Here is an 18822-nt window from a genome sequence, read left to right as displayed (position 1 = left end):
TACTGAATGCTAGGCATTGGGTCTACATACAGTGGTGAGCAAAACTGAGCACAGTCATCATAGTCAGGTAGCTTATGGTTGAAGTTTTACATGTAACACATACACGGGTAATAAATAGTCAAAAATGTAGTTTTTAATTTGCATTTCTATCAGGTTTTGCTTAGCCTGCCAGATTTTCTACAAATAGACTAGTACCCATAACATTAAAAGTTATAAGGCCTTGTGAGCTTAGATGCCTCCCTCTTTTTTTTTTTTTTTTAAGCTCTAAAACATGACCTAGTTTATGAGATTTGTACTTATCATTGTGGGCTTTGAGTTGCTCACATAAATGCCAGTCGTATTATGGTCATGTCGTGAAATGTCTATGAAGCAAGCTGTTCCACAGGACTACAGTAGAATATACTATATGTATGCCTGTGCCTGGTATGTAGCAGGCACTCAATAAATATTTGCTAAATTAATTCACATTCATAGACATTCCTTTCCACCAGTAATCATTACGACCGCCACTTATTCATGGCAAGTTTACTGCTGTAGGGGACGGAGCTATTGTCACATGACTGTAATTTAAATTAGCATGGCTTTTATCCATTGCATTTTTTCTATCCCCCAATGATGCTGTTTCCCTTTAGTATCTATTGTGGTTTTCTAATATGTATTGTAGTACAGATTCAGCAATTGTTATTATTTCAGCAGCATATTGTGAAGCCTTTCCAACATATTTTATTATGCCATGTGCTTGACTCATGGAAAGAAAATCAAAGTAGGACCTTTTCAGTGGGAGAATTAAGTAATTTTTAATGGTAATTGAATGGAAAACTATAGAAGTAAAATTTTTCTTTACTTTGAAAATTAGGTTTATCAAGGTATAAACCAAACAGGAGATGAGGAGTTAAAGTATCCTTTTCTGTTTGATCAGGCTCACTTTAACATTTGTTGAAAGGGATAAAGTATGTTCCAAGTTAAGAGATTGGAAGGTAGGCTGAATTCAAGTCCAAGACCTTTAACAGTACATCAGGAGCCGCATAGTTCTCCCATGTGGAATCTCCACACGACATTGTGCTATATACTTGAAAATGGGCATTAAGGTTATCCTGCCCTGACCAGCTTATAATTTGACATGTTGATACTCACAGAGCCAGAACATACAGTGACATTTATAATAGGGAAAGATTCTCTAGTTTTTAGAGCTTCATAAAAGAGAACTAAATACCCTATTTTAAAAATGTATAACTTTTCTGTTGAATAATCCTGTGCAGTTCAGCAGTAGGGAGAAATAATGGGACAGAATGGATAGACTGCAAGGTAAAAAGAGCAAGGGAAAAGCACAATGAGGAGAGAGCGGCACCTACTAGGAGTGTGTTAAGAATGAAGTGAGATGAGGGGGAGTGGGTTAGAAGTAGAAAGGAGGGCCTTAGTGAAGACTGCATTCGCATCCCCACAGTGGTGATTCTCCCACCCTTACGTCTCCGTTTCTAGATTCTGTGTGGCCTCAGCATGCCTACGAGTGCCAGGTGCCTGACAGTGTGGAGTTACGCTGCGAAACTCACTGCTTATTCTGGCTATTCCTTGGTGCCTTCCACATCATGTTTTTCTTTGCTCCTTCAACATCTGTTCTGGAGTTTCAGTCAATGAATATATGAAAGAATAATGGAGAGATCAGTGGGTGGGGAACAAGGGAACTCAGGAGATGTAGCATATAGTCCCAACGCCACTACTCGGTTGCTGTGTGACTTTGAGCACGTCACTTTCTGCTCTTGTTCCCCAAATATCAAATGAAAGGTGTGGACTACATGATCTCTAAGTGCTTGTAGCTGTTCCATTTGGTGACTATGACTGTAAGGGCCTTATTCTTGGAGGACACCTGTTATGGTTTCTAATGTAATATAGCATTAGCTCTGTCTACTTTCTGGGGCCATTTTGAGGGTCACCTAGGATGAAAGATGTGAAGACCCTTTGGAAACTGTGAAGAATCATATAAAAATGAAGACGATATGAACGAGTTGAAGGAAACTTTCCCTCCAAAGTTATCATGTAGTAATAAAAATTAAAATAGTTCCTTTTAAATGAATGTAAGACAAGTTACAGAGGCCTTAAAAACAGACATGTACTTATGCTTCATTGTAAGGAAATATGTGATTGGAAAGTATAAAAATCAAGAAATTGACTCTATCTCTATAACTATTGCCTGGTTAAACATTTAGACTGATAGGGGGTGAGGCACTCAACTATTTTTCCCAACTGGCCTTCTGCTTTTCAAAGTTACCTTAAAAACCCTAGAAAGAAATGGGCAGTGGATCGTGTACCTTTCTCTGTACACAGTTTACTCCCTGAAGGTGAAAATAGAACATTAAAACCAGTACAGAAGGGAATGGGTCATCCTGACTCAATGGCGGAACACAACAACATGTGGCTGCCTTCACGCTGGCGTCTCACACTTGTCTGGAGGAGGCAGCAGCATAGTGATCTATCTCATCTCTCCTCTCACCCCCCATTCTTTTCTTTCATCTCCTTCTTGTAACGTTTTACTATTCTTGCTTCCTTACCTTAGTAGAATAGAAAGAGTAAAGAAAGAGAAAAGAGGAAAACATCCAGAAGATGGGAGAGAAGAGAAGGAAAATAAAGGTGAAAAATATCTCAGTGAGGCAGTGGGGAGGGCTGGATCTCTCTCTCTCTCTCTCTCTCTCTCTCTCTCTCTCTCTCTCTCTCTCTCTCTCTGTCTCTCCCTCCCTCCCTCCCTCCCTCCCTCCCGCTCTCTCGCTCTCTCCCCGCCCCCTTTTCCTCATCATGATCGAGTGGATAAATTTACTTTGCACCTCATCTTTAAGACTGACTTAACTCTTCCTTTGTTACCTGTAGTTCCCCATCAGTGACATCTGAGAAAATCATAGGCCACACAGTAAGAACCAGCATGCTAGCTCTCAGCAGACCTGTGCCATCTAGGACTGGCAATAAGTTTTAGAAAGGACAGTAAACCAATGGGTAAGACCGAATCACCCTAACATGGCACGTAACTTAGAGTGACAACGTATGTTTTTCAGTTTATAGGGTTCAATTTATAGATTTGATTTCCATGGAAAGAGGGAAGGAAAAAAATGCATGACTCTTGTGGTGAGTATGAGAGAGCTTATTCATTCAGGTTGGAAAAGCAAAGTTAAAAATCAGAAACAGGCCCGCCAGCCTAGATATGTCCAAAACTAGTACTTTGGTAACGCTATTCTGACTTCCAGCAGATTAAATTTCAAATTGTGGAAAGGCTTCAGAATAAGGGAAGGCTTAGTATCCCATTAATAGAGCTTATTAAATTTAGATAAAACAGATGTTTTTCGATGGCAGCCGCTCTGAATCACCAAGATCAAAATGGAGAAAGAAGAGAACAAAAACAAGCTAATACTTTCACTAAAAAAGTACCATTTTTCTTAGTTTCAGAAGCTGCTCACACTTATACCTAAAACATTCCATTAAATCTCAGGAGAAGAAGTATTAACTGGGGAAAAATTCCTTAAAACTGATTAAATGTGTATGCATTATGTTGATTTGCTAACATTCTACAAGTGGTACTGTGAAAAGAGAATGGGCTCTGGAGACAGGCAGTCCTGACTTCCAATGTCAACTCTCTTACCTGTTTTTATGACCTTTGGCAAATTGCTTAATCTCACTGAACTCACTGAACCTGTCTCCTCGTCTGCAAAATGGGGTTGTTTTGAGGACTCAACAAGAAAATACATGGATAGCACCCTGCTCACAGTAGGTGCTCAAAAGATATTGGGTCTTTTGTACTGAAAGCTGTTTTGTTCATAGTGTCATGTTTATTACAATCAGTCTCCTAGAACTTGATTAAGAGCTTTAGATTAGCAGTCTCCAAAGAGGGGTATGCATAAATGACCCAGTGTGGGGTGAGAAGAAAAGATTAGAAATCCTATTTCTAATCCTTTAATCTAAAATATAAGAAAGTACTTAAACCCCACTAATATTTAATGTATGGATGGACCCCGGTACTCTCATTTGGTCTGTGTCAGAGAGTCACTGTCACATACTCTTGAGGATAGCGTGAGATCCCTGATTGGATGAGAGTTGATAGTGGCACACTCCTTCTTTCATTCACTCCGGGATATCGCAGCGTATTTCAGTGTATGTGTGCCTGGTTAAACAGATTCATGGTTCTTGGTATTGTCTTCAACCTTTGGTTTCTTTGCAGGAATCTTCTTAAGCCATTTGACCATTATACGTAGGTTAGCTGAAGCTAGATAAATAAGCCATGCGGGCTGCCAAAGTGGCCTGAAAATATTCCTGCAAATGAACAACAGATTCATGGTAACAGTAATAATACAAGCACAAGGCAAGGGTGAGAAAGTTGGTGGAGCTAGCTGACACTTCTACACATTACCTTGGAACTGGAGGATAATCTAATCAGACGTGATGAGACAGCAGCCAAAAACTAAGAAAGAAATTGTCAAGAACATTATTTGAAATATGTGTTTATACCTGCTGTCTTTACCAACAAAGCTTACTGTCAGTATGTTTCGTGCTTTGGATATATTAGCTAGTGATAGTACTAGATGTATACACTTTATAAATAAATTTACGTATTGTACATATGTGCCAAACTTTTTTTTTTACCACTAAGCATGCTCAGGAAAAACAGTTTGGAGACGACTGGTTTAGATGAGGAAGGCACAGAGTCTCTCATCTCTCATTCTGTGTCTGCTGCTTAGAGAGTTTTTTTTATTTTGTTTTCCTAAAAATTTTGCTGTAGCATAGCCAGTAGGATATAGAATAATATATCTAAATCCATTGAAAAACAAATTGAACATAATTCAGGGAACTGCATTTCTGGGTAAACATTTATTGTATGGAAGTAAAAGACCAATCCCTTCCACCACAATATATTTGATCCCTTTTACTGAAACCTATGTAACTTTACTAACAGTTGTCACTCCAGTAAACTTCAATTAAAAACAAACAAACAAACAAACAAAAAAACACCCGTCTCTGCCAATGGAGATTTTTAAAAATCTAGTTCAGGAAAACGAAGAAAGTTACAAAGCAACATACGAATACATGCCTGCAAGATAATGGAACTTCTTGATGAAGAAGCACCTCACTTGATGTAGTAGATTTGTTACTAGAAAAAAAATGTGTATACATTTCATTTCTGTAAACTTTCCTACGATTCTGGGTCACTTGGTAACTTGTAAACCAGTGGCAGAGAGTATAAAACAGATCCTTCTGGAAGAGAAGTTAACCTTGTCTGATCATTCCTCTCAGCATTCCTATCGTATGCTATTTTAACAAGTTTTTTACATATATCCATATATTATTTTATAATCTATTCTTACATCCTCCATTACTCTTCACATAATAAAGGGCATATGGCAGGTGCTTAATAAATATTTTGAAAGTTAAAGAAAATGAAGTGTAGACTTCTCAAAAAATAAAAACAACCTGGAAAGTAGCCATTATTCACAGGGATGGCCACATTTAATTCCTAGAAATGAGAATTTGTTTAGATCCTCCCATATCAAGGTTGAAGGGTCCGTCTTAGTCCTGGGGTTCCCTTCCTTTCACCACAGCCATAATGTGGGGGCAGCCCCATGGGCATAAACTTAACAGACATTGATGAGCAATCTAAGCTCTTTGATGGCCACTACTTATTAGGCACCTAGTGTATGCAAGATGCTTATGCAGGTTTTATTATTTATTTGGCATAGTAGCTCTGAGGTAGGTACTATTATTATTCCCATTTTATACATGAGGAAATGGAGGCTGGCACAGGTTAAGAGACTTATCCAGATATCACACAACTAGTATGCGGTGAAGCCAGGATCCAAATGCAGGTATGTTGGACTCCAGAATTTAAGCTGTTGACCATTCTACTACTGTGCTATGTTCCATAGGACTGTGATATAGTTTTGCTCATATATTAATGATGACTCCAATCTTGCATTTTAAGAGCTATATTTATTGGCAGTAAGTCATAGGGAATTGTTGTTAATACCTTGGAGACATGCTGTTGATGGCCCTGGGGAAATAATCCTGGTCAGGGTTGTAGAGGTTTCTAAATTCTAAGAGAAAGGCAATAACATTTACATTCGATTTGACTTGAGAGGTAGTTCAGTTTTATAGTATCCTAACTCAGGGAACACAAGGACGGACACCATGAAAGTCTACCTCAGGTTACTTTTGTGTTACATTCTCTTGAAAGTAGAGACATCTCACGTTTTCAAATTTCCCAACATGGAAATTGTTGGTGGTCATTCTGTACTCTGTTTTCCAGACCCACAGATTTTTTTTTCTTGCCAACACCATTGAGAGCACTATTCTAATACTGTATAGTAATGACTGATCCAAAGTCTTATTGAGTCGTAAAAATGAGCCTGTCATAAAGAGAAAATTATGTTCGTTTTACACTGGTAGAATATATTTTAAAAGATTTTCATCAGAAAGATAATTAAAACAAAAAAAATTTCTAGTAATTCATTTCTCAAAACAGGATAGAGTAAATCCAGAAACTCTGCAAGAAGAGCATGATGTGGACATCATATGGGGAGAAATGAGGAATACCCGCAATATACTCTCAACAGCCATCTGTTTCTTTATGTATCTTGTACTTTCCAGTTTTCGTTCTGCTCCACCGAGTCAAATTCACACTCTTTTCTCCTAATTTAGAGGTGAGGAACTGTGGCTAGGAGGCAGGTTCTTGACAATATTGCTATGGTCATCACAGCATGCAACCTAGAAGAGTATTTTTCCCTCCTGGTGGGCCGCTGTGGCTAACTCAGAGTAGAGGCTTTTAAGAATTCGAGATCAGAGCAATTCAGGAACTTTCATCAGTAAGTGATAATACTCTGAAGTCTAAGTGAATCCTATAAGATAGGAACAAATAATATATAGGGAAACCTACAGGACCAATCACACTTTATCTCATACCTTTCCTTCTTACCCTTCATTGCTTTGTCCCTTTGTTTGTGTCTCTATTTGTTTACTTTCTTTGCCTCCTACTTCCTTTTCTGCTTGTTTTCTCTTCCTCTCCGTCTTTATTTCTTTGTATGTATTCTTTTTATTTCCCCCTTTCTACTTTCTCTTCCCTTAATTCTTTCCTCCATTCCCCATTAATACCCATCACATCACATTAAAATGTATATTAAAATTAATAATTAAAAAGAATAACTTAATGTTTACTGAGCAGCAACTAGGTTGTATTTATTATTCTAAAGGGAAAAAAAAATCCCCCAATCAAGTAACACTTTACATATGTCTTATGACTGAAAATTTCCCTTTGGGTCACAGCCCTCACCAAAATAAGGTTCCCTTACTCCTTCCTTAACCATAATCGTGTCCTTTGTCACTCCTCTCTACCCTTATGTTTGATGAATAGTCACTCTTTTGCATTGTTTTATGCCTGTTATTTTCTCTAATAATGGGGAAGCTAAAATTGCTATTTAATGTGAAAGAAAGGTTATGGATAATTCTAGTATTCTAAGTTTCTGGAGTTCAACATATGTGCCACATGTCCATTCTGTTCGAGAAACTCTGATGAGGAATGGTAGAATTTCTAGACGATTGAAACCCCTTTTGAAAAAACTGTTTGTTTTTTTTTAGACTGATGTATGCTTGATTTGCTTTTCTTCGCCTATCCAAACAGGGATTTTTAATTTTGGTTTTAATTACTTCCTTGTCCTGAAAAATGATTGCCTGTAATATGAAGCCCTTCTCAGTTTGGTAACTTTCCACTGGTTAATTGATTAAGGTCACCTAGGTATTAGAGAGCAAAGGAATGAATGAATGAATGAATGGCTAGCTAGCTAGATTCAGTTAAATCATTTCTATTGTATGCTGTATTGTTTATGATGAGCCTTGTAATATCTACGCTTTTGTCTCTTTTTAGCTGTTGTTTTTTTCCTCGTAACTTCCAGGCACTTTTCACAAACCCCTTGATTCTTTGATAAGCTAAACTCTTAATTCCTTTTTAAAAATGTTCATTTTCATTACAGTGCTATTTAACATTAGATGTTAACTTTGACAGATGTTTATGCTGCTTCTCAATTAGGAGAATCATATTCTTGGAAAGTGCCAATTTGAATTGAATATATTTGAATTTGGTATGTGAATTAAACTGTTGTTTAAACCTCACCCATCCATCATGAGTGATAGAGCAGCCGGCTGGTTTTGTACATAAGTGTTTTTTTTTTTTTTCCCTAGCAACATTCAAACATTGGAAAATGGCTTTCTATTGTAGCAAAGAGAACTTCAGACGAATTTACAGGATCTCATCGTTTGTCAGTTCCTTAGACTGCCTAGATTTTAAATTGGCAAACACTACTTTGGCATAAAATGCTTTCCATGGAGGACAGTATTAATGTTTTAAAATCCTTTTTTGCTCCTGCAGATTTCCAGTAGATAGGAAGTCTAGCTCTATTTACACTTTGGCTACTAATGAATGCTATTAAATTATTATTTATCTTCTTTAGGCAGAGGCACTGAGATCAGAATTGCCAAGTAAGGCAACCATTTAATTTTAAAGTGAAAAAATAATCCATTCAAAGGTGGCAACTAAAATGTAAATACTAGAAAGAATTTTGGACTTGAGTCAAGAATCTGGGTTGTATCCCCACCCATGTCACTAACTAGCTGGGTCACCTCAATTAAGTCACTGCCCAACTCCGGACTGCATACCCTTTCTAAAGGCTCACCTTCCACACTCCATGTGCTGTATACTAAAGAGAGTGGGGCTGGAGGAAGCTGAATCCTCTTGTTTATCAGCTATCCACACCAGTCTAGCAGTTCTGAGGTCAGTCTCCAGCTGCATTTTTCATCTTTTTTATAATCCCTTAAATCCTTGCTAGGCTTTCATTGCTAGTTCTTTTCCCTAGGAATTTGTGTTTGGAGATATTGAGGGCTTCCTGCTTTTGGGGACTTTTCTATGCTCATAAATTTAATGAAAAGTTACTTGGAGTTGGTGCAGGAATTAAGTCTTGTTTGAATGAGGGTCTCTGTAAAATCAGACTGTTTCCATCATGACTAGTGTACCTTCCCTATTTCAGAATTTTGAAGTTAATACGTTCGAGGCTTGGTATGGTGATGCATGATTGTAAGTTTCTCTTATTAGCCATATATCATTCTCCCACTTACTCGTTCTAAATATTCTTTGCTTTTTTTTTTTAATCCCAAAATGATTGAGCCACAGGCTTTGTATCACAAGGAAAGCTTGCTAGCCTGATCCTGAGTACATTTTAGGTACTTGAAAATTTCATTGATTTGAAATATTTTGAATTGCACTGAGCTACAATTTACCTTTCATTGGTTTGCTAGGAAATAAAGTAAGCAAAATGCTAACTTGCCTTAAAGTATTAAGAAATTAAGTATATTGCAACTTCAATATGTGTATTGTTTTAATGTAAAAGCTAGATACAAAAAAAACTCTTCATTAAAGAAAGTCTAGCACAATAATTAAAAAGGCAGTCAATAACAAGTGCTGGTGAAGATATGGGGAAATTAGAACCCTCAAACAGTGCTGGTGGGAGCATTGAATGGTACAGCAGCTGTGGGAAACAGTTTGTTGGCTCCTAAAAAAGTTAAACATGGAAGTACCACATGACCTAGCAATCCCACACAAAACTCATAACGAGTGTTCATAGCAGCATTATTCATAATAGCCGAAAAGTGGAAATGAGCCAAATGTCTATCAGCAGATAAATGGATAACAAAATGTGATGTATCCATATAATTGAATATTATTAGGCAATAAAGAGGATGAAGTACTGATACATGTTACAACATGGATGAAACACTCAAAACATTATGTTGTGTGAAAAAATTCAGACACAAAATGCCACATATTACATGATTCTACTTAGGCAAATCCATAGAGATAGAAAGTAGATTATTGGTTTCTAGGTGCTGGGGGGAGGGGAAAATGTGGCGTGACCTTCTAATGGGTATGGGGTTTCTTTTTGATGAAAATGTTTTAAAATTGGATAATGGTGATAGTTGTATTATACAACTCTATGAATTGAATTGTATACATTAAAAGGGTGAATTTTGTGGTATGTGAATTATATCTCAATAAAGCTGTTATATATCAAAAATGTTAGTGGTTATATTACTATAATTACTTGAAATTATAAAAGTGTGTTTAAATTACATTTTTGCCAGGGATTGGGAAGATTGGGGGGTGGGGATAGAGAGTTAGTGTCTGATGGATATGGTGTTTCAGTTGGGCAAGATGAAAAAAGTTCTGGAGATGGATGGTGGTGATTGTTGCACAATGTGAATGTACTTAATCCCACATAACTGTACACCTAAAATGGTTAAAATGGTAAATGTTATGTTATGTATACTTTATCGCAATAAAAAAATCTATAACCATAAAAAATACATTTTATATTCTGATGTATAAGGCTTTTCTTTTTAACAGGAAAATTGAAAGTGTGATTGGCCTTTTGGTTTTTATGCATGGGATTCTTCTAGTCTGTGTTTTAGAACTCTCCAGTATGTGTATATGTGTCATTGGGGGAAAGTGGGAGTTTACACACACACACGTCTGTATCTTGGCTTTGAATGAGAACTTCAAAACACTTTTTAAAACTTTATTTGCCAATAGGAAAATAAAAGAAGCCAGACCAGAGGAAAGTTATGTTGTTAAATTATAAAACAGTGAAATGCTGTTCTCATAGTATGAATTATCTCAGATTATCTTGGTTAACCTTGGCTCCTTGGATGGGAAAAAAAACATTTTTACTGTGTAAACAACACCTCTATATCTTTCTGGGAGCATTTTCCTTTGTGTAGCAGGATAGCGCGAGCCCCAAAATGCACTGAAAACACAAACATAGGCATATATTTGTACAGTACAGTGGGTGAGTTTCAGAATGCAAAGGAAAGGATGGAAAAATGAAAAAAAGAAAATCCAGCAATGAGGAAGTCCTGAAAAAGGAATTAAATTATTTCCAAAGGCCTTAGAACTTGGTTATGATCCAAGCAGTTTGTAGTCTCTAAATTTGTAACCTCTAAGGATTAATCTGTGAAAACAAGTCTAAGCTGAGCTGCTACATAAGACATTTGAGGATCAATGATGCAAATGCCAGCAGTGCCATTAATATAGTGTGCAATCAGAGAGATGTTTGTTTTTCTTGACCAGGAAGAGGTTTCTTTTAAAAGTACAAGGAATACACAGTGTCTGTGTGTGTATGTCTGTGTGTCTGTGTATTTTCTGTCTATTCTACTGTTGCAGGAAGACCTATGGTCTTCCAACGTTTTTGTCCTTTTCATAAAGTGGGTTTTTCCTAGAGTTTGGCACTGTGGTGTACTACTTTTGATTACAGGATCCAGTCAGAGTTGATGTACTCAGAAATCCATTCATGTGATTAATGGTCTCCTAATCATACTTTTACTTCCTAGATTAGTCTTATTTCCTGTAGTTTCACAATTTTTGAGTCATATCTTGAATTACCCTTTATAGGGGGCCTGAAGTCCTTGTGAGTATTTTTAGTCTGTTATTTGCATGATTATTTTCATTTTCTTTGATTTCTTTTGCTTAAAGAAAATGCAATTATGATCCTGTTTTTGAACTCTTTGAGTGCTGTTCTATGGTAACTAGCCAACCTAGTATGAATATTTTTACAGCATGAAATGCACATATATTTTTTTTCCCACCAACACTAGATCCAGAAGTCTTCCCACAAGTTTCCACTAGTCTGGTTTTTATTCTCCTCAAAAGTAAAATAAAACATTCTCATATTCCACAAGTAACAGGAAAGTACATCAGGAAATGACTGTACAGGAAATATAATTGATCATTCACTCTTTACAATTGAATTGGTCACAGGATTGGCTAGTAAATACAATCTATTGAATGAAAAAAAAATGAAGACTCCTAAAATCTTTGGGGCCTTTGAATACATTTGAAGATTATTGGCACCTTTGGCACCTTACAGACTTTTTTTTAATTTTATTTCTTACCGTTTTTAAATGATTGTCTGCATTTGAAATTAGGAACTTTCATATCTAGCGATTGCTTTAATATTTGCTTTGTTTTCAACAGTGCCCTTAAAGATAGCCGTTTTCCCCCAATGACAAGGGATGAGCTGCCTCGGCTCTTCTGCTCAGTGTCTCTGCTCACTAACTTTGAAGATGTCTGTGATTATTTGGACTGGGAGGTAAGACTATAGAACATTATTAAAGAAAAGTGAAGGTAACTCCTGAGTAATCTTTTAAAATTAGGCCCAGAAAATAACTCTTTCAGCCCACTCTCTATTATAGTGAAAGTAGAGAGTAACAGAAAAATAAACCTCAGAACTGATCAATGAGATATGAGTGACAGAGTTTTTTTTTTTTTTTAAAGGCAAAGTGCCATGTTTTGTTTTAATCCCCAAACTGAATTTGCTCTTCATTTTTATCCTATTGCTTCACTAGAGAACCTCATAAAAGTTGTTAATAAATAGTAAGAAGGACTGATTGGAATTTATTTCTCCTCTGATATCCATCCCAGTGCACTCTTATGTAACTGCCACCAAGCAGTGAGGTGGTCGGAGGGTATGTCTAAGAAAACAAGGACCAAAGAGTTAGGATAATACACCAATTGGGGAAATCAGCTTGTGGATAATGACCGGGTGTTGGTTAATTAAAGTTAAATCATGCTAATTCCTTCTTGGACACCTTGATTTATGCACTTAAACATATTAACAAATAATATTAAGGTTATATCTTGGGTATCTGTGAATTGCCATTATCAGAGTAGTCTATATGGATCATATTTTTATTCTTTAACATGTAGGGTTGGCTTTTTAAGGAAGTTCAGAGATTCTCACCATGATTTGCTTTGATGTTTAGGAGGAGATAGTTAAGTGTATGTCTATGAACTTTTACACACCAACACGGTCATATTATTGAATGCCTACTGTATTTAAGGCACTGTGCTACATGTACAAAAGTACTAAGATTTGGTCCCCAAAATAAAGCATCTTGTAGTCTAATAGCAGAGAAAAGAAGTATACACAAACCACGAAGAAACAAGTAGATAAGAATAAAACAGTCTTTGAAGAAGAAAGCATTGGGAATTCAGTGATATACATAGCATTCTCTTGCACACACGCTCATAAATGACATGATTGTATAATTATGGTATAGAATGTTTTAATTCTGCCTTTTTAGAATACCTATCCCCTGTGGTAACTAAGATATTTGGCTTTGTGGATAGATCACTGTCTTGACAATTAATTGGATTTGAGTTTTATTTTTATCTCTGCCCTGATTCCCTGTGAGACTTTGGACAACTTACTCCACTGCCATTCAGTTTTTCCACATACGGAATAAGACATTTATAAGGTTCTTAATCTTGAGAAAAAAACCTCTGTGATATATTGTTGTTATGCCAGAGCTATTTTAAAAATTCTTCGGAGAGTAGGATGAAAGAGTTCCTTCTGGATTTTGTGGTAGGGATTTTTGGAGAATTATCAGAATATGAAAGCATCTTAAGATTTTTTTTTTATAAAGGAAAGATAAAATTATTGATAGTGTTGATCATAGCAAACTTGGAATGTATAAAGCGTTTTATAGAATTAAACTTTCCTAATTGATTGTTTGGTATAAATTTACTATTCCTATTTGAATTTTCCTTAAAGAGAAGTCTGCCAGTATTATAGAAATATTCCCCAATACTTTATTTTTAAATGATCCCAAATCATCCCTTATTAACAAATATTACAGTTTGGGTGGTTCTTTCACTGCTTTAAGGCTACTCCTTCTTCTCTAGCAAATAGCAGATTTCTGAATTGCAAGGTACTGTGTGTGTAGTGATGAGGGTGGGAGTGATAATGGGGGGACGGGGGAACCTGATATCTAGGTGATGACCAAGCTACAAAAACACTTTTACCCTTAATTGCAGCCACCGAGTTGGAAGTATGTATAGTTCAGGTGTGTGTGTGCGCACGTGCACGGGTGTGCATGTGTGTGCATGTGCATGAATGTGTATTGCATAACTGTGTGTGCATGTGTTTGGGGGAAGGAAAAATGGGAGAATCCAACAGTTGTTAAGTAGGTATGGGTAAGCACAGAGTCCAACATCATGTTCTTTATCCCACATCAAGCACTGTCCATAGCTAAAATTAACCTTGATATTATTGGGCTTTTATGTTCATGAGATGTATCAGCTTTCTGCTGGGAGGGTGGGAGGTCAAACACTTAAGAATTGATACTGTGTACTCTTTCAGGGCATATTCGTCCTCTCTGGTCACCATTTGCCAGTTTGAATTTCTAGAAGAGTCTATATTGCTTCTACTTGGTATTGTATATTTAATACATTCCTTAAGGCTTAAATATTGATGTCTGTTTAGTGAAGCTTTCCTGTTAAAGTACCAACAAAACACACACACATATATTTTTGTACTTTTAATATGTAAGCATTTGAAAGTGAATTAGGTAATGCCAGAATGGCTGTGCTAAGAGGAAAAGACTGTCCTTTTCATTTAGTTTTCATAGTTTAAAGTATTTTATCATAAGAGAAATTTGTTCCCAAAGAATAAGGATAAAAATTACCATTTTAAGGACAAGAATGTGATTTGGACTTAAAAAAATAAATAAAAACTATACCATGGTCAGTGATTGAAAATGGGATGGTATTTATTGTGGGAATGATGTTATAAGGGTTATCCTGAATAATTCTGGAAAAGCATTGCTACTTTAAACACAGAATGCTAAAGTAGAATTAAAGGCATTTTTTAAAAAGTACATGTTAGGGGCTGGCCTGGTGGCTCAGGCGGTTGGAGTTCCGTGCTCCTAACTCCGAAGGCTGCCGGTTCGATTCCCACATGGGCCAGTGGGCTCTCAACCACAAGGTTGCCGGTTCAACTCCTCGAGTCCCGCAAGGGATGGTGGGCTGCGCCCCCTGCAACTAGCAACTAGCAACGGCAACTGGCCCTGGAGCTGAGCTGTGCCCTCCACAGCTAAGACTGAAAGGACAACAACTTGAAGCTGAATGGCACCCTCCACAACTAAGATTGAAAGGACAACAACTTGACTTGGAAAAAAAAGTCCTGGAAGTACACACTGTTCCCCAATAAAGTCCTGTTCCCCTTCCCCATTAAAATCTTTTTTTTAAAAAGTACATGTTAGTACAATTTCCACTCCTAGGTATACACCCAAAATAAATGAAAACATATGTTGAAACAAAAACTTCTACACAAATGTTCATAGCAGCAGTATTCACAATAGCCAAAAGGTAGAAACAACCCAAATATCTATCAACAGATGAAGGGATAAACAAAATATGGTGTATCCATACAATTGAATGTTATTCAGCTGAAAAAAACATACTGACACACGCTACAACATGTATGAACCTTGAAAACATGCTAAGTGAAGGAAGCCAGACACAAAAGTCCACATAACTGTACAATTCTATTTATATGAAATACCCAGAATGGGAAAATCTATAGAGATCGACAGCATATTAGTGGTTGCCAGGGATGGAAGGAGGAGGTGAATAGGAAGTGCCTGCCTAATGGGTACAGGGTTTCCATGTGGGGTGATGTAAAAGTCATGGAACTGGATAGTGGTGATGCTTATACAGCATTGTGAATGTACTTGATGCCACTGAATTGTACAGTTTAAAATGGTTAAAATGGCAGACTTTATGCTACGTGTGTTTTACCACAGTAAAAAAGGTATACATGTATATACATAGACATAAACCTATTTTTCATAATAGTATAGGAATTCTAATTTATTGAAGAAGAAAACTTTTAAACTTCAAAAAATATAAAGAACTGTAAGCCATTCGTAATTGCACCATTCTGAGATAATCACTGTTAGCATTTTGGAATATCTCTTTCAATTATTTTCCTGTGTCTTTTTATCAATAAATCTTCATATTTGTTTATGTAACTGAGATTATATTGATTCTACAGTCACTGTTAAAAAGAGGATTATAGGGAAGACTTTATTTATGGTTTACCTTTGTATATAAGTTAATTATTTATATTGCAAGTCTCCTTTATGAGGAGTCTGTCTACATTATCTAAGTATACATTTCACTTTGAGAAATTTCACACTGTCAAATAGCTACAACTTTTCTTCCAAGAATGAAATATCCTATATTCACCATAAGCATCTGATTTTAACCTGGAATACAAAGTGCTATAATATGTTTATGCCAGAGGGGAAAACAGGAGATGATTACAGAATTTTAATAGGGAATTTTGAAGTCAAAGATCAGTAATGAGTATGTTTTATATAAGCAGAAGGCTCTAACCTGGGGCTTTTCTGGTGGAAGTGCAGTTTGAGAGTTGACCCCCCACTGGTGAAGCAGTGTTACTGCAGTAGAATTCCTCATTAAAGGATGAAAATGCCCAAATCAAAGCAGAGAGAGGGCAACGTCTAAAAGTCCCAAAGCATGGAAGTAGGTAACTTCACTAACAAGATAGACAGCCTTGTAGTTATGAGGTTGAGGGATGTGACCGACCGTAATAGCCACCTAATTTTCAAATGATCAGCAAACAAGTCAGCTGTCACAGGGCCGGTTACCTTACTCTCTTCTTCATCCAACGTGTTTAACTCAGCCTATTTGGGAACTCTCTTTTGGAACATCTCTAATTTTATAATGGAACTTAGTAGGAAAGTAGGATTTGCATCAGACTTTGTTTAGAGGCTAGGATGCTTGTATTTGATACGTGGTATGAGGAATTCCTGATCAATGGTTTCACAAGTGGATGTAATTAATTTCAAGTCAATGTGAATTAACAGAATGATCAGTAATGCTACCATATATTTCCTCAGAATAGTAATTATAATATTTAAAACGAGTATCTGTAGGTAGATTCTCAAGGAGCCTGGGTAGTCATTAAAACAGCAAAACCATTCACAAAAGGCTATAAGACAAAGTGGAACAGTGGCCTCACCCTTCTGAGAATGGCTGATCTGAGAATGCCCGTGTCATAATTTACTTAACTGCCATGGTAGGTATGAGAAGGATAAAAAATGAATGAGCTAGGGGAAAAAAAGTCATTAATTGATAAACACCTGTAAGACTAAAGTAGTTATTAAATGAGGAAAATTGCTCCCTGAAAGTTGCTTCAGGAGAAATCTGAAGTGATCTGCCTTATGTTTGAAAGCAAACATTTATACCATTGTTTTGTGTTTTTCCTTTGACAGCACTCGTTTAATTATGAACGACAGGATGATTGACAGACATGGCGCTTTAGAAAGAAACAAAAGCTCATGCAGCATGTTGGAGTTCTCTAAAATTATATATATCCTAGCACTTGTATAGTTACCCTGAGAGCCATCTCTCCTAATTTTAAAGATCTGAAAGGATATAAAACTAATGACATTACAATAGCTGGAGTTTGATTTGAGGGGTGATAGGAGGTGTGTCATCTCATAGCTGCTCATTTTCAGGATGATATAAATGAATAAGCTTTTTGTTTGTGGAAGAACTTGTATAGTAAGTATCCTACCAGTGATCTTGCGGGAGCTTGTGTAGCAATTTGCTGACAGAAGACAAAATATATTCTAAACTCTAGTCAGGCATCTTTTATTTTGGTGTTTAGAGCCAAGGCATTTTTGAAGGCATGAAAAAGAAATGTTTTCTGTATTCTACAGTAGACCAATAGATCATATTTCAATCAATTAGTGACATTTTCACAAACCATAAGGCATTTGTGATATAGCTAGCTCCCTGGATCACTGATATCTCACCTGAATATACTGCTATCACTTGGGCAAAACACAGTGGTCTTCAGCCAGACTGTTCCTTTTTAGCACCCAACACTTTCATAGAATCAACTCGTGCTTGGTGGGGCTGGTCAGCATGATTCTTGTTTGGTGTCAAAAGTATGTCCCTGAACTTTAGATCTAGACTCTACACTCCTACTCTTGCTCTGTCCCTAAAGGACCAAAGCATCTGTCATTGTACATGAGCTTATTGGACTCCTGGTACTCGGCGAGCTGTGCTTCACTTTAAAAGCAGTCTCAAACAAAGCACACCTCTTGAGCGATCACAGCTCCGTTTCTGACATACTCAGTTGCATTTAATAACAGTGCACTTTTGTAACAATCTTCATGAGAGTAAACAGATGAGATGAGTAAATCAGCTGTCACCATCTCTCATATATTTTTTAAGTTCATGTTCTCCTTTTCATCCGCCTTCCTTAAAGGTTCACATTTTTTCTAGCTCCTCTCAATGTACCACTGAAAACAGTACCATTGAAAACAGTCTCAATGTACCATTCATACACAGATGGTTAGCATGACTCACTAAGTTACCAAGTGAAATGACTTCTAATTGTATATGTTCTGTCTACCCCCCTTGTTTATTTTTCCCCAACTGTGATATACACCATGTTTTGCTTCTCTTCTAACTTGATTCCCACCTTAAATATATATAGGCTTTATATATCTAGGAAAATGCTTTTCAGTATTTTCTTAGGAACCTTGAGATTTTTATATAAGATGTCACTATCTTTATGATAATTTAGTCTTTGTCCTGATGCTGTACTCTTAATGTTTTTCAAGTGCTGTGGAACATTGTGAAAGGAATGCTTCATGCTTCCTGGCCATCTAGAAAGAATTTGCTGTGAATCAACAAGTCAATGTATCAGAAGCCTAGTGAGGAAGCAAGCTGAACAAAGTAAAGTAACTTCTAGAAGGTGATTTAATGCATAAAAATTTCCATTAGCTACTGGTACTCTTAGTGAAATGGGCTGTGTCATCTATTCTTAGGACTCCTCCAGTTCCTTCCTGCTTTCTCTGTGTGTTGTTTTATAGGGGGATGTTTTCCTGCTTCCCCCCAATCTGCAAACTCCTCCATCCCTTTCCTTAGTAGTG

The 18822-nt window shown here is 36.7% G+C and overlaps 1 protein-coding gene across 2 annotated transcripts in view; it reads left to right on the top strand.

Moving 5' to 3' along the window:
* The window catches only part of AMMECR1 (AMMECR nuclear protein 1), a 119338-nt gene that overhangs the window by 84060 nt on the left and 16456 nt on the right, over window positions 1-18822 (top strand). For both annotated transcript variants that reach the window (XM_074323794.2, XM_074323793.2), the window contains one exon: window positions 12044-12158. In XM_074323794.2, the coding sequence (XP_074179895.1) occupies window positions 12044-12158 (115 nt within the window). The remainder of the gene's footprint in view (window positions 1-12043; window positions 12159-18822) is intronic.

This window comes from Rhinolophus sinicus, chromosome 18, assembly GCF_057876585.1.
Source record: "Rhinolophus sinicus isolate RSI-liver-muscle chromosome 18, RSI-T2T, whole genome shotgun sequence".
NCBI classification, from domain to species: Eukaryota; Metazoa; Chordata; class Mammalia; order Chiroptera; family Rhinolophidae; genus Rhinolophus; species Rhinolophus sinicus.
This window is presented reverse-complemented; position numbering and strand designations above follow the sequence as displayed.